The 23,649-nt window shown below is 50.1% G+C and overlaps 6 protein-coding genes across 8 annotated transcripts; 3 read left to right on the forward strand and 3 right to left on the reverse strand.

Annotated features, from left to right (window-relative positions):
* Positions 1–111: 111 nt before the first annotated feature.
* Positions 112–12,204, forward strand: slpr (mitogen-activated protein kinase kinase kinase slipper). Of its 3 annotated transcripts, XM_033382169.1 has the most exons (11): positions 112–601; positions 763–1,183; positions 1,264–1,916; positions 1,990–2,156; positions 2,232–2,407; positions 2,645–2,665; positions 2,965–3,138; positions 3,233–3,350; positions 8,288–8,738; positions 8,813–9,225; positions 9,299–12,204. In XM_033382169.1, exons 2-11 carry the CDS (start codon positions 935–937, stop codon positions 10,288–10,290), a joined length of 3,414 nt encoding a protein of 1,137 aa, XP_033238060.1. In that variant the 5' UTR covers positions 112–601; positions 763–934; the 3' UTR covers positions 10,291–12,204. The 3 variants fall into 3 exon arrangements, with proteins under 3 accessions (XP_033238060.1, XP_033238058.1, XP_033238059.1); XM_033382167.1 differs by lacking the exons at positions 8,288–8,738; positions 8,813–9,225; positions 9,299–12,204 and adding an exon at positions 4,066–7,977 and having other exon boundaries at positions 119–601; XM_033382168.1 differs by lacking the exons at positions 2,645–2,665; positions 8,288–8,738; positions 8,813–9,225; positions 9,299–12,204 and adding an exon at positions 4,066–7,977 and having other exon boundaries at positions 120–601.
* Positions 12,205–14,092: 1,888 nt separating this feature from the next.
* On the forward strand, positions 14,093–15,112 carry LOC4815264 (E3 ubiquitin-protein ligase MARCH5). Its single transcript, XM_001354739.3, has one exon. It carries the CDS (start codon positions 14,093–14,095, stop codon positions 15,110–15,112), a length of 1,020 nt encoding a protein of 339 aa, XP_001354775.2.
* Positions 15,113–15,507: 395 nt separating this feature from the next.
* On the reverse strand, positions 15,508–17,066 carry LOC4815205 (uncharacterized). The gene is made up of 2 exons (XM_001354738.3): positions 16,805–17,066; positions 15,508–16,749 (listed from the first exon to the last, which is right to left on the reverse strand). The coding sequence occupies exons 1-2, from the start codon at positions 16,903–16,905 to the stop codon at positions 15,687–15,689; spliced, it is 1,164 nt and encodes a 387-aa protein (XP_001354774.2). The 5' UTR covers positions 16,906–17,066; the 3' UTR covers positions 15,508–15,686.
* A 1,047-nt stretch (positions 17,067–18,113) lies between these two features.
* Positions 18,114–19,446, reverse strand: GIIIspla2 (Phospholipase A2 group III). The gene has a single exon (XM_001354737.3). The coding sequence runs from the start codon at positions 19,287–19,289 to the stop codon at positions 18,654–18,656; it is 636 nt and encodes a 211-aa protein (XP_001354773.2). The 5' UTR covers positions 19,290–19,446; the 3' UTR covers positions 18,114–18,653.
* Positions 19,447–20,030: 584 nt separating this feature from the next.
* On the forward strand, positions 20,031–22,498 carry Traf6 (TNF-receptor-associated factor 6). Its single transcript, XM_001354736.3, has one exon. The coding sequence runs from the start codon at positions 20,245–20,247 to the stop codon at positions 21,637–21,639; it is 1,395 nt and encodes a 464-aa protein (XP_001354772.2). The 5' UTR covers positions 20,031–20,244; the 3' UTR covers positions 21,640–22,498.
* Positions 22,499–22,518: 20 nt separating this feature from the next.
* Positions 22,519–23,604, reverse strand: LOC6901389 (endothelial lipase-like). Its single transcript, XM_002134041.3, has 2 exons — positions 23,375–23,604; positions 22,519–23,312 (listed from the first exon to the last, which is right to left on the reverse strand). The coding sequence occupies exons 1-2, from the start codon at positions 23,566–23,568 to the stop codon at positions 22,562–22,564; spliced, it is 945 nt and encodes a 314-aa protein (XP_002134077.3). The 5' UTR covers positions 23,569–23,604; the 3' UTR covers positions 22,519–22,561.
* Between the last annotated feature and the right edge of the window lie 45 nt (positions 23,605–23,649).

Below are 23,649 nucleotides of genomic sequence, written 5' to 3' on the forward strand. Positions count from 1 at the left end.
AGTGACGATATGTTTTATATATCGATACTGATATCAAAAAAGTATCTTTAAAAATATCGACAATTTCGACAAATATCGCGCCGCATATCATATCGGTTTTAACTGCAATAATACATCGATACTGTATCGATATTGCCATCGATACCCATCCCATCTGCACAACTCTGTTTTTTTTATGTTTTAAAAACATATGCGGAAACAAAAATCAATACATTGCTAATGCATAGCGATTGCAATTGATTAACCCAAGTATAATTAAATCCAGCCCGTTGCAGCCGCATTACCCCAACGACGTAACAAACGTAACGAAAAGACATCGGGACAACGACATCTCGACAATGGTGTGCTGTGTGCGTGCGTGTATGTGTGTTTTGTATCGTGTTGTCTGATTGTTTCGTGCGTGCCTCTGCCTGCGTGCAGTCGGTCGGTCGGTCGGTTGGTCAGACGGTTGGACAGACGGTCAGACGAAGAGGGTGATACGGCGAGGAACAGTGGAGCAGTGCAGGGACGGTAGCGGTGGCACCACTGCAGCAGCAACTACAACCACAAAAGCAGCCGCCTCAAAAAAGGAGTGCAAGGCAATCTCTCTTTCTAGATCTGGGTGAGTGGAAAAAAGGCGCGCTGCACCCGAACCCGCAAAGACGGCAGGGCAGTGCAGTGGTGGGCGTGGTGGGTGGATGTTGCATCGCACCACACTGCTCTCCTCCTTCCAGCTAATGCTATTGTTAAGCCTCTTTTCTTCCATTTATGTTTATCTCGCAGAATTCGCAGAATAACGCAACGCAACGCTCGACACAAAGACTGCTCGAGACGGCAGCGTGGATATCGGGGCGCGGGCCGGACGCGATCGCGATCCTATGTGGCCGAGCGTGAGCCTTTGATGCGGCCACAGCACAGTCGATAAGGAACGGCAATACCGGTAGCAGGAGCAGACATGCTCCCCATCAGCGAGGAGCAGAGCCAAAAGCAGCAGCACCACCAGCACCAGCCGAGTCCAGACAACGGTGTGGACGATGCCGATGCTCAGGTGGGTGACGGCAGCCTCTGGACAGCCCTGTACGACTACGATGCCCAGGGCGAAGATGAGCTGACGCTGCGCCGCGGCCAAATTGTGGTCGTCCTCTCCACGGACAGCGAGGTCTCCGGCGATGTGGGCTGGTGGACTGGAAAGATTGGTGACAAGGTGAGTAGCGGCACCGAGGTACCGGCAGGGTACGATCAAGACTGCGAGAGTCCACTCACTGGCTGTTACTCCACCCACAGGTCGGTGTATTTCCCCGTGATTTTGTCACGGACGAAGATCCGCTGCAGCTGAACGTGCCATCGGCCATTGGCGACATCCAACCGCACGAGATCGAGTACGAGGAGATGGACATCAAGGAGGTGATCGGCTCTGGTGGCTTCTGCAAGGTACATCGCGGCTTCTACGATGGCGAGGAGGTGGCCATCAAGATCGCCCACCAAACAGGCGACGACGATATGCAACGGATGCGCGACAATGTACTTCAGGAAGCGAAACTCTTTTGGGCCCTCAAGCACGAGAATATCGCCGCCCTGCGCGGCGTCTGCCTCAAGACAAAGCTATGCCTTGTGATGGAGTATGCCCGCGGAGGCAGCCTCAATCGCATTCTGGCCGGCAAGATACCGCCAGACGTTCTGGTCAACTGGGCCATACAAATTGCCCGTGGCATGAATTATCTGCACAACGAGGCGCCCATGTCTATTATACACCGTGACCTCAAGTCCTCCAATGTGCTCATCTACGAGGCCATTGAGGACAACCACCTGCAGCAGAAGACGCTCAAGATCACGGACTTTGGACTCGCCCGCGAAATGTACAACACGCAAAGGATGAGCGCTGCTGGCACCTATGCCTGGATGCCGCCCGAGGTGATCAGTGTCAGCACGTACTCCAAGTGAGTGTCCATCTACGAAAAGTCTAGCCAAACTGTGCTCTATCTCTGTCTGACTGTCTCTCTCTCTCTGCAGATCCTCAGATGTTTGGAGCTATGGTGTGCTGCTGTGGGAGCTAATCACTGGCGAGACCCCGTACAAAGGGTTCGATCCGTTGTCCGTGGCGTATGGCGTGGCTGTTAATACCCTGACATTGCCAATACCAAAAACCTGTCCCGAAACCTGGGGATCTCTCATGAAGAGTAAGTCTTCCGCATCCCCCCATACAGATGCATGTTTGTGATTGATTCCCCTCATATATATATGCTGTATTTCAGGCTGCTGGCAAACGGATCCGCACAAACGACCCGGATTCAAGGAAATACTCAAGCAACTGGAGAGCATTGCCCGCTCCAAGTTCACGTTGACGCCGCAGGAGTCTTTTCACTACATGCAGGAGTGCTGGAAGAAGGAGATAGCCGAGGTCCTGCACGATTTGCGCGAAAAAGAAAAGGTATTTGCCAACGAGCCAGGCAACCTTTGGAAACATCTCTACCCCGTTCCACCTCCAGATCTTTTTTTGTGCTCTCTCAATCTCTCTCTCTCTCTTGAGTTCTCTTCATCACCCTCCCGCCCTACCTCTTATACTCGTTTTATTATCTCTGATGGCATTCTAATCATTTGGTTTATACTTTTTCTTCTAAACAAAAACATAAACCAAACGAAATTATCCCTCAAAAACTATGTAAAGCGTTTCCAAACCATCGAAGAGGTAAGAGGTTGCACTCTTTCTCCCCCTCTCTCTCTCTCTCTTTGTCAGTCTTTCCCTTGTCTTGCTTGAGTTTTCAGTTTCAGTTACAGTTTTTTTTACTTATTCTGTTTTTGGCTGTTTCCGATTCGTTTCCAACTTCCAATTGGTTGATCAACGCACCCACAACACGCACCTCTAGCCAACTTATGCATGGTTCTTAATTTCGTGGTGTTTTTTTTTTTTCGTTTTTTTGTTCCTTTCTGGCATTTTCTTTGACATCCCCGCACTGAATATTATACCCCGTGTAACTCCCCGTATAGGAACTGCGCAACAAAGAGGAGCAGCTGCTTCAGGTCCAGAACGAGCAACGCGAGAAGGCGACCCTCCTCAAGATACGGGAACAGAATCTACGGGAGCGTGAGATAGAGCTGATTGGACGGGAATTGGTCATGATGCAGCCAGTACCGAAACGAAAGCCCAAAAAGGGCAAAAAGGTAACCCAAAAGCACAGCCCACAAGCCACTAGCCTTACATAACCCACTGGAGATCTAATAACAATGCTAATACCACGAATTTTGATCTTGATAGCAACACAAGCCCCTGCAGATATCATTGCCCACGGAGTTCCGGCACACCATCACGGCCGTGCGCGACAAGGCAGAGCCGCCTGGCTCACCATCCTTCTCCGGACTACGCCTCGTTGCACGTGAGTACTCCAACACTCTATCAGCGTTCTAATTGGGTTCTGTCTGTATTCTGATTAGATGCGGATCTCCAGATCTCATGTTTATTGTTTCTGATGACTCAACTCTAAATCAGTATAAAGTGCGTTTCATTTCCATAAGCCCAATCAAATGAGAACAACAGATGAACCTAAAACCTTAAGGCTAACTGCGTCTCACAAGTTTCGAGCAACATTGTTCTTCAGTTCTAAGTTGGGAATAATTTGTCTTAGAGCAATACCATTCTAAATTTTCCCAACCAAGACAATCTATTATATGTATCTATGTTTGTAGTTGTTCAAAACGAGAGCCTGTTAGTCAAAGACTGATTGCAAGGGCCTGCAAGAGAGAGCCCCAGACCAAAGAGAGCTAAGAACAAGCCCAAGAAGGGTGGTCTCGTCTTGTGCTGTACTTAAGGTACTGAAACGCACTACACTGGGTTTTGCACTTGGAGATTAGATTAGAATTAGATGCGTAGTCGCGAGGGCAAACACTCATGACGCAGGAATGTAGGCCGTAATCATTTCTTATTCTTAATTTTGAATTTTATTCTTGTACATGCATCTTTTGTTAAATACCGATGGATTGATTTGCTTTTTGTTTAATTTCTTTCTTTTTTTTCTTTCTTTATTTTACGTTTTTTACGTTTCTTTTGGTCACAAATTACCTCTGGTTATCTCTGGTGGGCGAATGGGCCAGTCACCGATGGGCACAAGGGCAAGACGTGGGGACCCTCGACGATGCACCAGAGAGAGCGCTCGCTGCTGCCCTCGCAGCTGGGCGGCGGCCAGCCGGAGTGGCCCGCACAGACCTCCACCCACTCGTCGTTCAGCAAGAGTGCCCCCAATCTGGACAAAAGCAAACAGCAGCAGCAGGGTCCGGGCCAGGCCATGCATCATCCGTCGTCGGCCTCGGCATCGTCGACGCCGCCGCCCCAGCAACAGCAGCAGCTGATCGGGGGAATGGGCATGACCGTGGCCGTGGCTGGTGCTGGTGTGGCGACCACGTCGTCCTTCTACGGGGGCGAGGCGGCTGGCAGGGCCACAGGTATACCATTGCCATATTTTCTAACGCGCCCCAACCACAACAACAACATCTCCACCACAACCTTCACCACCAACAACAACAACAACAGCTATAACTCCGCCAACAACAACAACAACAATAATAGTAATAATAATATTAGTAACCAGAGCAAAACTAATCCGATAATGCTGCCCACATCCTCCAACGCATTCTCACCCGCATCATCATCCATCATCATCCACTCGAACGCCTCATTGCCCCACTCCAACTCCAACTGCAGCCACAGCCACATCCAGACAATCCGCAAGAACAGCACCCAGAGCAACAGCAACCACAGTAGCCACAGCCACAGCCACAGCCAAAGCAAATCTTCAGCCAAATTCTACCATCGAGCCAGGAGCCAAGAGTACGGGCTGGACAGTGCCACAACGGCCTACCAACTCTCTACCGCGCCGCTCTTTCTACTATCGGACGATAGCTCGGAGACGGACACGGTGACACCCACCACGGGCTGTTTTCATTTCCTCAAGTCCAGCACCTCCACGGCCGTCGCCACCAGCAGCAGTGGGGCAGCAGGCATCGGCTCGGGCGTGAGTCTGATACGCTTCGGTGGCAGCCTCGGTAACAGTCCAGCGGTGGGCCGGAAAAAGCATTCGCTGGACAGCAGCCACCCGCAGGCGGCCACTACCAGTCTGGCCCTGCCGCTGGAGGCGAGGGGAGAGAATAATACCTACGATCGGGCCTTCTACCGTCAATTGGTCAAGAAAATCAACGCCAGCAGTGAGCGGGTAAACTCCAAGTCGAGCGGAGACCTGACCATGTACAACTGCACACCGCTGACCACTACCATGGCGGATCCCCTGAGCCTGGACTACGACGATGCAGAGGAGGCCTTCGAGGGCGGGGGCGGACGCTTCCAGCGGAATCACTCCGTTTCGCAGTTCCCGCGTCATTGCTTCTTTAAGGAGCCAAACAACAGCCAGCCGCAGGAAAGCTCCAGTGACGAGGACGGGGTAGAGGACGAGAACGAGACCGATGAGCGTGGACTGGAGCAGACGTCGATGGATACGTCGTCGGCCTCGAGCCAAGTGCGCCAGAACTCGACCACTTCGCGCAAGAGCTCGGTGACCTTTCAGAGCGTCAGCTTCGAGGAACCTACATCCACAAGCACAGGCACTGCCAAAGCCGATCCCTATGCGTCCAGTGCATCGATCAGCTTCTCCACCTCCTCCTCATCTACGGGCGGCAATGGGGATTTGAACGATGTCAGGCATGAGCAGGCCATGGCCATGGCAACCGGCAGCCAGAACGGCTATAACATGCAAGAGAACTCTATTCTGGCCACACGCCGCATGCAGGACGTCCAGCCCCACCCGGATGTGATCAAGATGAAGCAAAATCTACTGGAGCAGGAGCAGCGCCTGCACATCAAGAACCAAAAGAAGCAGCGACCCAAGCATATAACCAAATCAAAGTCCGTCGAGGCGCCCGCCGAGCCACAGAAATCTGGCCCCCAGCATCCGCACCACCATCACCATCATTCCTCCGGCTCCAACAAGATTCGCTCGTTGATAAACATCTTTTCGCGCTCGAAGAAGAAGTACAGCAAGCTGTCGGAGCATGCCATGGGCGGTGGCGTTCACATGGGTAGCACTGAATTCAGTGCCATCGATCCGTACGAGGCTGATCTGGAGGCGGCCCAGGGCGGCAGCGCCAGTCGCAACCTCAAGCGCAAGAGCAAGAAGCCCCAGACTCAGTCCTGTGAGCAGTTAGAGCGCTGCTGAACCCGAGAGACGATAGATGATATGATCTAGATGTGTTGGTGTTGGTGCTGAAGTTGGACTTCTGGATCCTGGTTAACCTCGCTGCCTGGTGCACACCCACACCCACACCCATACACGAAACACTACCCATACCCGCACACAAACGCATAAATTGCTCATTGTTTTATATTAAAACCCTAGAATAAGCCAGAACCCGACTACATATCCGATTGCATTGATCCGAAAGACGAACGACAGATAGATAGACCTACTCTAAAACAGGAGTAGCAGGAACATCCCGTTAAGGGCTGGATTTGGGGATCCCTCCTCGATAGAGAGATGATATCAAATGGAATCGGACAATGATACGATAATTCAACTTGCAACCGAAGGCCCTCGATACGGTTCCTAAAGAAAGTAAAGCAATATTCATCCAGATTAGAGATGAAGACCAATCGATTCGTAATTAGTCCAGTGATCTGTGTGAGGTATTAGAGAAAAAGTTTAAGGATTGATTAAGAACAAGATTAAATCTATTAAGGATTGACCACTACGAAGGTACGGATTCACCATTAAAGGGTGTTTACGAGTAGCACTATGGAACGAAAGATTACGAGCAGGAAGCAACTGCAAACGAGTGGCAATTGAGAAGAAGAAAGATACAATAGTAAAGGAGTGACGATTGCACAGACGACGAAAACTGGCAAGGAGGGACTACTAGGAGAATGATTTGCTTGGGGGACTGTTTAACCACGAATCAGTAACGTAATGACGTGATGGAGGGGATACTAACACATCCCATAAAGATGCATGGGACGATGGCAAAATATTTCAAGCTAAACCAATATTCATAGATGTTTAACGACTTGGATTAACCTTAAGGAAACAACATACTATATATGTATACAACTATATTTATACCGATGCATACATGCCTACCTACACGACTCCGATGTAGGCGTATAAATCCCTACCATACATTACATTACATACATCTTAGTTGAACTAAGTTTTAGTCGTACGAATCCGTGTGAATCTTTTTTCTTTTTTTTCATATCTTGCTTTTACTGTATCTTTGTGGGAGTTATTTTCAAAATTCAAAGGAAGGGATTTCATTCCGCAGTGCTCCACAATTTGTAGAATCTTTTTCTTTTCGCTGTCTGTATACCCTGTACTCAAAGCGTATAGGGTATATTCGATTCTTAATATTAATATGCATAAATGAGTACCGGGAATTAGTAGTGTTGACTGGTTTGAACCTAAAATTAATTAATCTATCATAATGGAGTTTTTTTAAACAAACGAAAACCTCATACATTTTAAAAGATACTCCCATAATTACAAATTAAAAATATAAAAACAAACCCCTGCATCAAAGAAATGAAGCGAAGGAGGATTAAAGCGTTTTGTGGAGCACGCAGCGAATTTAATTTAATTTCAACTTCAATTTGATTCGATTTAGTATTTTGAGCACAGTTTTATTTTTACATCGGTTCGTGTCCTTCATATATTTATGCTTTCTTTCAAACAACAAACTAAAAAGCAAAAAACTAAAAAAAAAAACTGTGATCAAAAATGAAGAAAGAAAAAATGATGAACTTTTTTTGTATTATTTTTATGGACATTTTTTGTTAGATTGTATTTACCAATTTTTTTGTCTTCTTTTAACGTTTAAATTTCGATTTGATTTCAATGTACTTTGTATATGAATGTATTTTCCATTTGGGCAGGGCCCCAGCCCGCAGGGGCCTACCCAGAGAAACACCCCCCATAAAAAGATCATAGAATTGGAAATCCAGTAATAAAACGAAGTAAATAGAAACTGGAGACAAGTTTTGATTGCTATAAGCCGTAACACTACCCGTTAGCCGTAGCCGTAGCCCCCACCTAATACGGACAGGGAGACACTTGAACGGACTCCGAAAGGTACATGGATGGTACTTGGTATGCGGTGGTTATTGCTATTGGTATTGCCTGCGGTGTCAACCCCTGTTCCTTGTTCCCCATTGCCCCACAACAAACAACTGTAGACTGACTGTAGATTTCCTTGACCCAATTATCGATTCGATCCTACTCAACACCGTCTCGTCAACTGCCGCTCTTCGTGTGGAATGCGATCTACGATGCCATAGGATACCAAAGCAACAACAAAATGGACAACTATCGCCCGGGAGTCACCACGAACATGCCCATCATGTCGCCGTCGCCATATCTCCTCAGCCGCTTTACCAGCAACGTGCCACTGCCCACCCTGTACGCGGGCGATTCGGCCCGGAAGCCGAAGCTCTCGGTGATCGAGCTGCTCCTGTACAACATGGCCTCGCTACTGGCCGGCGTGGCGGCCGGCTACGATGTGCGCATGTCCAATGTGTCGCCGGTGCATCCCACGCTGCTAAGCGAGTTGCCGGCGCTGAAGGCGGCCCCCAAGGCAGCTGCAGCAGCGGCAGCCGCTGCACTGGCGCTTTCGGCTGAGGAGAATTCCCTGACGGAGCAGGAGGAGGATCAGCAACAGCAGCTGCAGCTGCAACTTAGGCAGGAGGAGGAGTTGCAGGAGACGCCCCGCAAGCTGGTGGGTCACGCAAGGTGAGTGTACGGGTTAGGATAACACTCATCGAAAGCACACTAACGATCCATTCGTTTATTTAATATCCGGTCAGGTATGGCAGTCTGGAAGTGGGCGTCAGCTCATCACAGCCCACCTCACTGGCCCGTCGCATCGGTGGCAGTCAGCCGTATTACACTCCAGTGCAGCGCACGCCTCAGCACCAGATGCACCACCAGCAGCACCAGCACCAGGCGGCACCACTCGCACCTGCGGCCGCCCCCATACAGCCGCAACCCGTACAAACCGCTGCCATAACCGCTCTCTATGCGGGCTCCCAGCCGCCGACGCCATCGCCGCGGCGAAAGCTGAGCAACAGCAGCTTTGGCAACACGGACGGTGCCTTCGAGGAATTTCGCGTGGGCGGCGGCATCGGACCGCCGCCGCTCTACGCCCCGGCCGACTACCTGAGGAACGGACCGAGCTACTCAAACGATGGTGCCGGCAACTATCGCAATGGTTACTTTGGTGAGTGTCTGTCCTCTGTTGTCTGTCGAAGATTCAGGTTTGGAGGCTAATTTCTCACATCTGCTCCAACCAGGTTCCAACTACTTCCCGTATCGGCCAGAGCTGAACTATAGCTACGAGCGTGACTGCAAATCGTATCCGGACTACTCCTACGACTACAATCATCGGCTGCCCGACTACTACGACTATCAGTACGAGGCGCCAGTGGTCCCAGTGCCTGTTGCCGTGCCCGTGCCCGTACCCGTGCCGGTGGCAGTGCCCGTTCAAGCGCCCACATCCTTGCCGCTGCAGGCCCAGACCCGGACGCCGCCGCCCCGCGTCCCCCAGATGGGTGTGAGTGCCGGTGGCCATCGGAGGACCCCTTCGACCGTATCCAGCAACTCAAATGTACTGCTGGAGCACGAGGAGCTGCTCTACGACTACAACAATCTCAATCTGAATGTCGACTACGAGAGGGATAGAGAGCAGGCGCCGCCGATGCCGCCACCCACGAAGCAGGAGCTTTACGCCGGCTCGCCCAAGCTGCTCAATCGCCTCATTCACAGCCCCTTGCCGATGACAAAGAGCAAGTATGCGTCGGTTGCGCGCCCCGCCAGCCTGCCCTTTGAGCAGCACGCCCTCACCCTCACCTACCAGCAGCCGATGGTGGTGCCACCGGCCACCGTCAGCAGCAGCCAGGCCAAGCTCCGCAGCTCGCTGAAGAAGTACAACAAAAGTAGCAGCAAGGGCACGGGCACACCTCTGAACGGCTCCATATCGTCGCAGCAGGGCACTCCCACGAATCCCACGCCCCCGGACTCGCTGACCAGCGACGATAGCTCCTACCTGAGCGCCAAAGAGGGGTCCATCGGATCGCAGCACAGTCGGGTACGCTTCAGTCCGGAGGCGTATCTGGATGCCAATTCCTTGCCATTGCCGCCCCATGCTCTGGTTCGCCGCATGACGGCCCCGGCCATGCAGCAGCCGCATCAGCAGCAACAGCAACAGCAGCAGCAGCATCATCATCATCGGAGACATCGTCAGGCTTCCAGTGCCAGCACACCCTCGCCCTCGACATCCTCCTAGCAGGCGCGACTGGCGCTGACCCTTCAGTTGGCGCGCAGTCCGGGAGCGGACATCGGAAGCGGAGGCGTAAGCAGTGTGGCAGCGGCTGGCAGCATGGGCTTGTCGCTGCACCAGCAACGTGTTCCCTATCGCTGGTACTCGGGTGCTCGACGCTCCCGCTCGGCCCACTACGAGTACCGGCTGTGAGAGAGCGGGACACCAGCAGGAAAGAGACAGCAGCGGCACGAAAGCGAGTGGGATAGCAATAGCCCATTGTACGGCTTATACCTCAAGGAGTTTCGGATCATTGCCGTGATGAGACTCCAGAAGCAAACCCCTTAGGAGGGGACAATTTTTTGATGTGTGAAAGTTGAAATAGTCATCGAGGTTGTTCATATGCGTGTACTTATGGATTTCGATGTTTCGATGTGCCCCCGACTTGTGCGATTTGCCTTAAAAGTAGTGTTGAAGACTAGTTCCCGAACCCACATCCTACATCCTACAATCACATCCGATGGAAAAAGAATTCTATAGACAATTGTACTCGTCGCATTTTATGCGCGTAGATAGCGAGACGGTTTCCAACTCGCAAAACAACAACACCAACAGCAACAATAATAATGTTAAATAATACTTTGTAATTCCGTAAAGAACATCCACAACATCCCAATATCAAGACACAGACACGCCAGCCAGCCGCCGTAAGCTCCATTTTTAAGTCTGACAAAATGTTTATATATAATCATACCTTATACCTTATATATATACACATATACCTAGACTAGAGACCGATATATATATATATAGCTGCGTTAATTCCCCAACCACTAGCTCTGAATTGAATACTATATTATGATGTGTATTGGTATAGTATACTCGTACTCATTCAAGATAAATACTATACGTTATATGTGTAAGCCCATGCCCTATATACAAAAAAAAACAGCATTCTAACGAAGCGCGCTATTTTCCAAATAACAAAACGAATGTATAATATCCAGAAAAACAATATACATATACTCGTATACCCATGTTCTTCTGCTTAGAGGTGTATAGCTTATACTTTGTCCTTGCAGAGAGGAATTGTAATGTCCTGTCCGTCTGTTCTTAACTTTTTGTATCGGTTCTATCAGGAACAATCCATCTGCAAGGGTATCAGATGCTTCGGGCTCCCGAAGCTAGCCTTCCTCCCTTGTTATATATTGGAATGGTCGGTCACAAATCCACTCTACACACACACACACATATATATATATAGATATATACAAATATGATGATTATCTATAACTAATTAATAACTATAATTTAGACAAATTGTTGTTTATGCTCACAGGAGAAACGCAAACGTTAACCAAACAAGAAAAGAAAGGGGAAAAAGGAATATATGTATGTACGTGTCTGATAGTTGATAGAGAACCAAAGCAATATATCTACATATATACGCAGACATACTATACTATACTAAACCATACCATACTATATACATATATATATGCTATATATATTGTACGAGTACAGGAGACAGAAAAGAACCATCAGATACAAACGATAGCCAACATTTTACCTTCTAGTTTAATTGCAATCCTTCCCGTGCCCCCGTACACCCATTATTTATTTATTAATCAGCCCCAAGTCCGGAAAGGAGACCAGACTCGCGTTTCCAGTATATCCGTATCTGTATCCGTATTTTTTTGTGCCGTTTAATTGCCATGAATTAATGAATTAGCAAGCGGCAGCGGCTCCCCGGTGCCCGGCGCCTCGAAAATAATACTTGAATGCAATAATAAATGCTGCTTGTGACTTATGTTATGTACAAATTAGCAATTAACGTTTAAAACTTAACAAAAGGACAACAAACTCATTTAATATTTAAACCATTCGATTCGGAGACCAAAATAAGTGACAAAATAAAAACTATTTTTTATAGAAAACCAACTATTCCTCGGCCTTCATTCTTCTTTGGTCAGCCGGGAGCATAAAAGGCTCTGCTCCTTTCTGAGGGGCCCCACAAAAGTCGCTCGCTCGCTGGAAGGTCGCAACAGCAGTACCCCAAGCCAGGACAGCGTCCTGGAGTGTAGGGAGTCCCGCCGGGCACTGGATAACCTATGCGCTCGGCATGCAAGCCCCCGAGGACAGGCCAGGAGCCCGCTCTGGCGACGGATCTATCGCTGCTTTGCCGCGATCATGTACGTGTGGCAGCTAACGGTATATGGGGGGGGCATGGAGATCAAACAGGTGATGACCTCGCTGCAGGTGGCCATCGATGCGGTTATCCTGCCCGAAAAGATCTTGGCTCTGGTCTGGGGTCTGCCGATGCTTCGACGGCCCTGGATGGTCGGTGCTGGGAAACGATCGAATTCCATCGGTGTGGTTCTACCAGCTGCTGCTCTTCTATCTGCACCAGGCCCAGCAGCCTATCGCCCTTACCGCCATGAAGATATTCCCCATCAATCTGGCTGTCCTACTGCCCCACTGCCCCACGAAGCTATCATATCTCTCTCTCTCACCTGCAGATCGCCAAGTTCTCCTTCTCGCTGTACGCCCTCATCAAGGGCATGAATCTGGGCGAGAGCGAGTGAAGCTGGAAACAACTTATCGCACACCGATCACTGTTTCTGAATTACAAGTGAAATCGATTTGGCTAATGGTCCTGCGCTAAGAACCAACCATATCAGAACACTGCCCATCCCATCAATCACCCCACCATTCCCAACCAAATGCAAAACAGAATCCAAAACACAAGGCTGCGGCAAGTGGCCCCAATTCGATGTGCCACACTTTGTTGTGTACCGTTGGCTCTTGGCCGGCAACCTGCTGCAAAAAAGTGGAGTGGAAAGGCGGTACTCGCTCTCGCTCTTGCTCTTGCTCTGGCTCTGGCTCTGAATGTGGCTGTGGCAATTTCTATTCCTCTGCTGGCAGGCATCTTTCGGATGCCAGGCTCGGTCCAGTCCAGTCCAATCCAGACCCAGACCCAGACCCCGATCCGGCACGGCCAAATGTTCTTCTGCTCTCGAGCCGACAAGTTCTGTTTTGTGGAGTCAGTGCGCGTGCGCCTGCTGGATCCGTCGATCCGAGCCCCCTTTCTGTTTGTTTGTTTCTGTGTGACTCGTGACTGTGCTTGCAATATTCCAAAAAGTTTCTGTTTTATTTGGACTGAGACTTAGGGCATCCGAGGCCCATCTGCCTATCTGCCAGGGAAGGGTAAGTGTGACTTATGATTAAATTTATCCAATTACTGGCCGAAGGGACGGACGGCCCCGGGCAGCCTAGCAGCGATGCCCCCGAAATTCGCACTCTGCAGATCCAGTTTCTGGCCCGCTCTTGGACTTGGCCTTCGCCTATTTTCACCCATTCGGCCAACAGGTTTTCTTCTGTGGCATGTGCCACATTCGGTGGCTGAAAGTAAACCACAAACGAAGCAAAAAATCCAAACAAAAAAATAACAACCCGCAATGAAGGCCACCTGTTTGGCTGTTCGGATGTTGGTCTGGGACTTCTGCCGATAGATACCCTGGCAGATGAACCGTTGCCATGACATCCTTTTTTCGTACCATCGTATACAGATAATACAGATATTTGAAAGGGGAACATATCCACTGGCCAGTGTGTACATATTCTCTGCTGATAAATTGGGGGGAAAACATAGCCTGGCAAAGTGACAGATGTGGCCGTAAGTTGACAAGTAATCAATCAATACAGTTTTTCCTTGGCACTCAGCGAGTACTGTGCTTAAAATAGGAACCCAGCAGTTCTCTGATATTATACAGCTCTATAGAGCTCTACAATAGCGCTACTCCAACAAAATTCAAAGCGTTCATTGAAAATGATTCGAGTTACGGGACCAGTACCGGTGCCGGTGCCGGAACCGGAACCCGCACAGAGTCCTCGCCCTTTTGAAAGTCCTCGCCCCTCCGATGAGGAGCGAATCTGCTGGATTTGCCTCGGAGGCGACGAAGAGCTGCCGGCTCGAATCGATTGGCTGCATCCATGTCGCTGCCGCGGCAGCAACAAATGGGTGCATCGCGTCTGCCTAAATCGATGGATCGATGAGAAGCAGCTGCACGATCCGGAGATGCCGATGGCCTGCACCCAGTGCCGCACAAAGTACATTATTGTGACCCCGCCGCTCAATGCGTTCGATGCGTTCCTGGACCAGATCGACCAGCTGTACGAAACGGTGTGTCCCAGCGTGATGATGGGCACGCTCTCGGCCGGCCTCTACTTCGCGGCGATGACCTTCGGTGCCCTGACGCTGATCCAGGTATTTGGGTACCGCGTGAGCCTGACGCTATTGAAGGACGAGCCCACAGTACTGATGATCGTCCTGCCGACGATCCCAGCCGTGCTTCTGCTGCTGCGCAATCTCCGATGGGACGACCACTTGACGATGATGTGGCGTGGCCTACGCGGCCCCCGCCCGGTCGCACCACGTGATGATCTGGATGAGGACGGCGAGATTCCGCCCGGTGCTCCGCTCGACGAAGAGTACTTCGATGGTGGACCCCCCGATCAACTCGGTATGAACTTCCTGGATCAGGGACCAATCTTTGGCGACGAGGGGATCGGGAGTACTTCCGCCAGCTTCATCGTGGCCCTCAGTCTGCCCAGCTTTGCCGTCCTGCTGGGCCACACACTGTTCTCGAAGATGGGCAATAGGCTGCTGGCCATCGTGATGGGCGGCGTGACCTTCTTGGGCATCAAGGGGCTGTCCAGAGCCTATCTGCGCCACTCTACCATGCAGCGTAAGAGAGGGCGTTCCGTTCTGGATTACACTCCGTTGAATGTGGAGAACTACATCTCGCTGCGCGGATCGGGCAGCCGCAACATCCCCGACATACGCTAAAACAAAACCCCCAACCCTTACCCCCAACTGCTGCCCAAAACACACTCACAATCGACACTCAATACTCTACACAAGTGGGTCTGGAAGTGTGGCATTTCTCCAAAGGATGGCGGCGGAAAAGACAAAATTTGGACGCACAAGATTCTACTGTATTCTGAATAACAACTTTTAAGTGTTCTAAAAAATTTATTTTGTATAAAAAACCATGGGAACACCGACAAAAAGAGAACGGAATTTGAATTGAAACAGCGGGTAAGTACCAACCCGTAAGCCGTTCGATAACTGCGATCCACACGACACAGGTAGGCTGATGAGATCCACTGCCATCTGCGGAACAGGGCAGGGGGCACTGGTGGCAGTAAATCCAATGCAGCATGAAGAAACATCCTTTGACGTGCAGTTTCCATCGTTTACCTTTACTTATGATAGATAATACAGGATACATAATGAATTGCGGGCTAAACGATTTGAACAGCGTTAATTTCGATTCAGATTTGAACAAATAGTAGGAGTATGTATCGCCAGAAGCTGCGCTCGACTGTTGGCTGTGCCGCAGCCAGGACTGGGGTTGGGGCTAGCATGAGGCCCACACATATCGCTTGACAGCGACCAAGCCAGTCCAGAATGACTGGGCCCAGGCCTTGATCTTGCGGCCGGTTTCGGTAGTGGCCCTGTGCATGGGCCTATGAGCGGCATTCATGCGCTGTTGTTGGGGAGACATCTCGATTATGTGACCCGGCCAGGACATCATCATTTTGTTGGCGGTAGCTTCGTCGTAGAAGAGCAGATGGCAAGGACGGAGACGACTGGGATCATGGACTATATACTCAAGGAATTGGTTTGTGGCCGACATCTTTAGCGGTCTTTCCAGTTCTGACGGCAGGGCGCAAATGACGAGCGCACGCTGTGTTACGCCGAAGCGCGACTGAAGCCAGCAAGTTTTCATTTGCTCTGGCTGGGGCTCGAGGCACTGCAGCAGGGCAGACTCTGGCTGGGCGTACAGACGAGTGTAATCTTCCGGTCCTGAATGATCCAAGTGTCCAGTCGCAAGAAAGCGATACAACTTGCCGAAATTCAAGCCCAAGTAAGCGTGGCTGCGCCTGACTTTGCGGTCCGGGAGGGTGACCTGCTCATCCTCATAGCAGATGCTCATTAGCTGGACGGGCATTTGCGAGGGCCGGGCCACGCCAAGATGCTTGCAGAGACTGCGCAGATGGACGCCGGACATGCGCCGCAGCATGGGACTGGACGGATCAGCGAGCACCCAGTGGAGCAGATGGACGGCCTCCACGTCGTCATCAGACATTTCGTCCAGCGTGTCCACCGCACACAGGTTATCCATCATAACAGTGCAACTGGGCCAGTTATCTTGAACGGCTTTGCGCAGGCGTTCCATGTCACAGCCGTCGTCGGTGGCGTCATACAGGTCGTCGTCAGTGCTAGTGTTTTTGAACGCCGGTGGTGCGGGCACCATTGTGTCCTCGGGGCACTCGGTGCTTGCTGCGGCCGCAAAGATTAGCAGCTTGGCATCGTATGCCAACAATTGGCTGCGCAACATGAAGCGTATGTCGTTGACTAGCATCCGCAACTCGTTTATGTTCTTCGGACGTGGGCTCTCAGACTTTGGCAATCCGTTCCTAATGGATTTAGGCACTCGAAAATGTACTATGTATTCACGCATATGCAACTTACCCATAGCCCAATGCCACATTTAGGGCATCTGGGGATGTTTGCAGGTCCTCCAAGCTCTTGACGCGACTGCAAGAGGGCACATCATCTTCGAACAACTCCATGCTAGGTTTTTTTAGCAATTTGGTCAAATCCACAAAAACAATTTCTACGTATTGTTTCGATTTAACAATTTTGGTGTCGAATTTGAAATGAATCCAGTGTGACTGGTACTGCGACTAGATTTATTGTAGGGAGACTAAAATATAAAAAGCAAACGGCGAACTCAGCGCCTACTTGGCTTGGCAGGCTGCCAACCTAATTTCTACTGTTCGCTTGCTTGCAGTTGCCGTTGAGCATTTGAAAGTTGACCCATCGAGCGCCTACTTGGCTGGGCTGCCAACTTAATTTCTGCTGCTTGCTTGCTTTGTCTATCTAATTGTCTATCGATATTTAAAAGTTTGCCCAACGGACCTTGAATGTCGTGTGTATGCGATTACAAAAAGCATGCCTTTTGTTATGCCTTGCCACCATCATCAAAGAACAGATGTACTGCACCTGGGCAGAGCATACACGTGGCGAAAATCAGGAATCGAACACCCCAAGCGTCGCGTCACCAATCTATCAGATTACAACGAAATGAGGGTGGAGGGGGATTATCAATTTAGAGCGAAAGCGAAAACGTTGATTACATTTTGCTGACATTGACCCAAACGGGCAGGAAGTACGGACAAGCCAAGCCCCTGATGTAAAACTAAATTGCACAATTGTTTATTTATTTTTGCAATTTTGTGGATGACGCTGATCTATTTTGATGCTCTCAGTGTGCAGTTCTTAGAAGTTCCTCATCCTGACCTAGACCCTCCACTCAATATGACGCATCTGTGGCCCAGAAACAACAGGCAGCACAGCCTGAACAACAACAGATTTAGAGGGAAAAGCAATCAGGGGTAAAATGCTTTCGCGTCGAGTAGATGGGTACGGGGTACGGCGTACGGGTACGTGTACGGTTACGGGTCAACTGGTCATCATCTTCATCGGGCAACAACGACGTCAATGCGGCAATGATCACAGTCTCCGCCTCCAGACACATACTCACTCGTATGTACTACGTTCCGTCCTAACGGATCCGATCCATACGTATGGGGATTATATACATACATATTTAGGTATTTATATATGGTATATATGTATGTATGCATGTATGTATAGACATACTATGTGAGGGAATGCTGCTGATACCGGCTGGCCCCCAAGTGCAAAGTACGAAATTCCAATGCGGTTTGCCGGATTAAAGACGTTTCCCATTTCATGGATAGATTGGAGTGGAGGCTTTCTTTGGAAATTGCTTTTATTTGAATTACGACTAGCTCGTAGTAGACTAATTAAGGGTTCATGCATACTTAGACAATATTTTTGTGTTGTTTGTCTACAAAACTATTTGAAAAACTTTGTTTTTCTGGCAGCCTATATATTGGATTTGATTGGATGGCCTAAACTAGACGAATGGCTACAGCTACAGCTACATCTATGTATATATCGACTACTACGCACTTATAATCATATACATACTCGTACATAAGCTTAATACATAAATGGGTATCGTATCGTATCTCTCTCTCTCTCCTCCTTTTACTACAAGTAAAAAAAAACATTTTGCAATGATCTTCCCATTAAGTTGCAAACTTAATTGCAGCACTGTAGCTGTAGCACTGGTGGAGTGGTTCGGGTTTGCGCTCCTTTTTCTTAGCTATGCTGCTGACACGTTTGGGACACTGCCAGACCAAACCTGATAGTGCCCTATTGGCTATCATTTGTTGTCGCTGTCCAGTGTAGGTCCAGTGCAGGTCTGTTCCACCTGTGAGAGAACCTTCTAGAACCGTTTGTTGTTTCGCAGAACGGCCTTTTGGCGTAGGTCTTCGCGCAGGCACTGCCCCGAGCTGCCGGCACCACGCTCCAGACACACCGTCTCCACCCTGAGGCTGAAGCACTGCGTCTGCACCACATTGAAGAAGAGCTTGCCAATGGCATTCGCCGCCTCATCGCCGGCCATCTTCAGGCAGGTGCGAAAGCGGCGATCGCAGCTGCAGTGGGACAGCGTGTAGGGGCGGTAGTTGAAAAGATCGTAGCGAGTCGACATGCCATCTATCCACAGCTGGCAGTGGTCGTGCTTCCGGCAGCATTTGTCAGCCATCGATGCGCCGCCCAGGTCGTTGTAGGTGCCATTGGCTAAATTCCCACGTCCGCACCAGCGTGTGTTTGGGGCTATTAGCCAGTCGGATAACTGGCGGCGTTTTCGGACCAGTGCAGCAACGTCATCGTTGCCATTGTCGTACGATCCGTGACGAATTCCGGCATCAGCAGCCAGTGGCAGCTGCTTGGCCTCTGCTCCAACCTCCCCCGCGCCCAGCTGCCATGCCATGAACATCAGCAGAATGGGGCAGAGTAAATAGATGCAACTGTGGCTGTGCCTGCACTTAATCACCAATGCCATGTTGTCTGTTTTCATTCAGCTTCGCGTATCGCGGTGGGTATATTTCTATGGTTTCGCGTCCGGCGCGCTCTTAACTAATTGCTGTCCACGCCGCGCGCTTCTGGCGTTTTTATACGTTCGGACCCCACCGCAAAAGTGGGAGCTTGGAGACTGCGAGAACTGCAGGTGCGACCGGCCGTTGGGGCTGCTGCTTGTCAGTGCTGGCAGTTTGGCGGTTTGCGTATGCACTTAATTTAGCAGATGGGCAGTGCCTAGATTCAAAAAGAAATATACCAAAAAGAAGTAAACTACAAAAATAAGCTACAAATTTGGCTAAGATTAAATACCCGCCAGTAATAAACCCGAAAAATTCAGAACATCGTCAACTTCGAAATCCTATCCTCCCTTTGATGCAATACAATAGCTTTTTTTTTAGATTTTTAGATAGATTCATTTAGATGTTAGATGTTCATTTAGATGTTACCCTAAACATGTTGAAATCATGTTAAATTCTTAATTAACATTAACATCCATTGAGTGGAAAATAGACGCTCAAGTCGGAGTTTGACTCGAGTTTCGTCGGGTTTGAGCGTGACTACCTTGCGTGTGACCATGATATCGTTTGACATCGGAAATAACTAATTACCAAACGCAATTTCGCTCAAATCAAGCGTGTGTTTTGAGATTATCTCTATAGAAAAAAGCTGTTTCTTGTCAGTTCTGGTTTTGGAGGTTTTGGCTAGAAATGTATCTAGTGTACAGCTGCGAAAGTGGGCAGCACCGCACTTTTCGGCCAGTGCTGGGCAGCAGACCAATTGGATTACAGCTGTTCGAGAAGGAGTCATCGAAGCAATTTCGAAAGCAAAAGCAATATATTTGTATATACATGTTAAAATTAGGATAATCACCAATTAACGTTTTGAGTGTGCTTCCCGTGCAGTGGCCCATGCACATGTGAGAGAGAGAGAGAGAGAGACTGCGAGCGGCGAACATGCAGCGACCACAGACAGACCATAAGCAACTTAAGCTACAGAACCAGCACTCGGAGCAAAGCGAGCACAATAGCAATAATGGCACACGCATCGCGGCAAGCAGCAGCACCCATAACCATGACATGTCCACGCCCATATTGGCACAGCGTTCGGGCGGCGGCGGAAGCTCTGCTCCAGTCCAGCCACCCAAGAGCCTGTCCCTAAGCCAAAACAACTATGCCGCCTCGGACACGTCGGGCGAGGAGGAGTTTCTGGACTCGCGCTACGAGTGCGCCATCTGTATCGATTGGCTGAACGAGCCGGTGCTCACCTCGTGTGGCCACCGCTTCTGCAAGCGTTGCCTGACCGACTGGCTGCAGAACCACAACCAGTGCTGCCCCTTGGACAATAAGCAACTCTCTGCGGAGCAGGACATCTTCCCGGATAATTACACGCGACGCGAGATCGAGCAGCTGAAGCACAAGTGTCCCAACTCGCCGCTGGGCTGTGCCCTGGTCGCCTCCCCTATAGAAGTGCATCGCCATCTTCCCAGCTGTCCGTACCGACGACAGCCGCAGCCCGAGCAGCTGGAAGAGAAGTGCCCATTTGCCAAAATCAAGTGCGATTTTGTCGGTCGGCCCGAGACGAATCAGCTGGAGGAGCACCTCAAGTCGGATATGCCGCATCACATGCAACTGATGCTGCAGGCCTTCCAGCAGACGGCCATCGCCACCTGGCAGCCGCAGAAGGCCAGTACCAGCACCGGCGGTGGCTCGCTGGAGAATGGCCATGGCCATGGCCAGCTGGCACCGCCGCCCCAATACGCGAATGGGGTGGACGAACAGATCGTCCAGACCATGTACCAGCGAATCGTGGTGCTGGAGCAGCGTACGCGCGAACAGGAGACGCGCATCGAGAATCTCAATAAGCAACTGCGCCTGGCCCGCCAGCCCATCGATCCACGCTACAGCAACGGCACCATTGTCTGGAACATTGGCCATCTGGGCAACCTGGTGTCGCGCCTGCGGGCGAATGCCAACAATCAGGTGTACTCGCACGAGTGCTACACCTCTCCATATGGCTACAAGTTCTGTGCCCGTCTCAACATTCAGCCGAGGAAGCCGCATGTGCTCAGCCTGCATGTGCATCTGATGCAATCGGAGAATGACTTCCACTTGGACTGGCCCTTCAAGGGGCGCATCAAGCTGTGCATGGTGCATCCGACGGATGCGAGCCAGTCGCAGCATGACACCATCATGACCAAACCGGAGATACTGGCCTTCCATCAGCCGCGCGAGGCGATCAGCACCCGCGGCTTTGGCTTCCTGGAGTATGCCAACATATCGAACATCATGCACTTGGGCTTCGTGGCCGATGATCGGCTGCTCATCAAGATTGAGATCAATCTGGTTTAAGAACGGAACTGGAAACTGAAAGCTGGACACGGAATTGGAACTGGAAAACTGGAGGCGCCAAGGAAGAGAAGAAAACATTCCACATCGAATGGATCATTGCATCACAATATCCACATATATATATTTTATATAGGATATATATATATATATATACATAATCGCATTTGTAGTATAGATGCAGTCGATCATTAATCAGTTTAGGCGCCTCATCTACCTACATACATGGCTACTACTCAAACTAATCGATATTATCTCTACTACTCGTAGACCCTACCTTATAGTAATTCAGTTATATTTGTTCAACCTTGTCGATCCCATTTTAAATGTATTTCTATATCGAATTAGTTTTTAATATGCAATAACCAACCCGTCGACCCCTTCAATTCGATGGATTTAAGCATGCGTAAACCGAGTACGTCCACTAATTTTATAGTCAAATCTCATAGTAATTATAGTACCCTTGAAATGCAGAGAACGACCACTAAATAACATTTAAATTGTTTGCCGTCTATCTGTCTGTCTGCTTATATTCAATCTACTATTCTCTAAGTTCTTTGCCGATAATCACTAGATCATTTAGTAGCTGCCAAGCAGCACGCTTCTATTGAGATTTATTGGTCGTCTACCTTCAAGGGTATATAAACATCGGTGTCCCGATTTTTTCCTCCTTACCGGTTAAGGCTTATGTTACCCCCAAAACCATCTGTAGAACCTACTGCATACATACAATACACATAGCGATAAGTTGTTCAAGATCTACTCACAGTTGAACAGAATCTGTCTCTAGGTCTGGGTAACAGCTGTGAGGTAGCTCTCTTGAGTAGGGAACCCCGATTAAAGGACATTTTTGTACCGCTAATTGAGGATTTCGGCCGTCGCTTTTCTATTAATGCTCCCAAAGTAAAGAAATCTTTATTGGATTCTAAAATGGCTCCCCATAAGGACTCTCCTCATGGGTTTTGAAGCTATAGATGCCCTCTGTACGGCCAACATCTAGAGGGTCACCCAGCGCAACGCTCTTCGGGGCGGCGCCGTCGCAGTTGCCGAGCAGGAGCAGGAACTCGGGGTATCCGGTGCAGCGGGCGTAGGGCGTGTAGCGCGATACGTGCTGAACAGCCTCCGCATAGAAAAGGACGGCACGGGCATGGGCACAGCTGTTGTTCAGATCAAAACCGCAGCCGGGCTGCCGTCTTCCACCATTGGCATAGAAGTCGCTGTGGCCCATCGGCATTAGCTGTCCCTTCATAAGCCCATTCGTATGAATGGCCACCACATATTTGGCATCGGTGCTGGATAGGCGAAGGCTCTCGCTGGGTATGCGAAATAGTGGCAGGGCCGGATCCAGGGCGACAATATAACCCAGGGGATGCTGCCCTTTGCTCGTCGTGTTCAGCTCCTTGCCACAGAACCCGGCCACATGAGCGCCCATGCTGTGGGCAACAACCACCACCTGGCCCAGATCCAGGCTGAATTCGTTGGCCAAAAAGGACAGGAAACGTGCCACCGACTTGCCCACGCCCGGCACCATCGGCCTGGCCTCCAAGTACGACAATGCTGCAATCACACCCCAGTCCACGGCGATGATATTGAACGCTCCACGCGCCTGGTAGGCGGTGCGCAGCTTACTGACGGGTGCGTCCAGATACGTAACGCTCCAGCCATGTATGATGACCCTGAGGAGGACAATGATTAGGAAGCGTCTTCCCCAAACAGACACACATCTCGTTTTGCTCACTTTGTCGGAAGATGCGCATCAAAGTGGGAGGCGTTAACCGATTTCGAATCGTTGGTGTACACCCTCTGGGGATGTTCGGGACTGTTGGGGGTGTACATATAGAAGCTGGCCATGTCCCCAACTTGGCCGGTGGCCAACACCTCTATCCCAGAGAGTCTGCACAGGCACAGCGATAGCAGGGCGATCCACATCATTGTCTGACGACTGCCCGTCGGGGACTGTTATGCGGTTGGAATAGTTGGCCATGCTCAATTTGAGAAAACTCTGATCCCCCC

This window comes from Drosophila pseudoobscura, chromosome X (genome assembly GCF_009870125.1).
Source record: "Drosophila pseudoobscura strain MV-25-SWS-2005 chromosome X, UCI_Dpse_MV25, whole genome shotgun sequence".
NCBI lineage: Eukaryota > Metazoa > Arthropoda > Insecta > Diptera > Drosophilidae > Drosophila > Drosophila pseudoobscura.

What these genes read in the sequence shown, in the direction of transcription:
- slpr (XM_033382167.1), top strand. Translation starts at nt 935, where the DNA reads ATGCTCCCCATCAGCGAGGAGCAGAGCCAAAAGCAGCAGCACCACCAG. An exon ending in CTGGAAAGATTGGTGACAAG is followed by an intron (nt 1,184 to 1,263) that starts GTGAGTAGCGGC and finishes CTCCACCCACAG; the next exon opens with GTCGGTGTATTTCCCCGTGA. An exon ending in GTTTCCAAACCATCGAAGAG is followed by an intron (nt 2,666 to 2,964) that starts GTAAGAGGTTGC and finishes CTCCCCGTATAG; the next exon opens with GAACTGCGCAACAAAGAGGA.
- Traf6 (XM_001354736.3), top strand. Translation starts at nt 20,245, where the DNA reads ATGCAGCGACCACAGACAGACCATAAGCAACTTAAGCTACAGAACCAG.
- LOC6901389 (XM_002134041.3), bottom strand. Translation starts at nt 23,568, where the DNA reads ATGATGTGGATCGCCCTGCTATCGCTGTGCCTGTGCAGACTCTCTGGG. An exon ending in GATGCGCATCTTCCGACAAA is followed by an intron (nt 23,313 to 23,374) that starts GTGAGCAAAACG and finishes TGTCCTCCTCAG; the next exon opens with GGTCATCATACATGGCTGGA.
- LOC4815264 (XM_001354739.3), top strand. Translation starts at nt 14,093, where the DNA reads ATGATTCGAGTTACGGGACCAGTACCGGTGCCGGTGCCGGAACCGGAA.
- GIIIspla2 (XM_001354737.3), bottom strand. Translation starts at nt 19,289, where the DNA reads ATGAAAACAGACAACATGGCATTGGTGATTAAGTGCAGGCACAGCCAC.
- LOC4815205 (XM_001354738.3), bottom strand. Translation starts at nt 16,905, where the DNA reads ATGGAGTTGTTCGAAGATGATGTGCCCTCTTGCAGTCGCGTCAAGAGC. An exon ending in AATGTGGCATTGGGCTATGG is followed by an intron (nt 16,750 to 16,804) that starts GTAAGTTGCATA and finishes TAAATCCATTAG; the next exon opens with GAACGGATTGCCAAAGTCTG.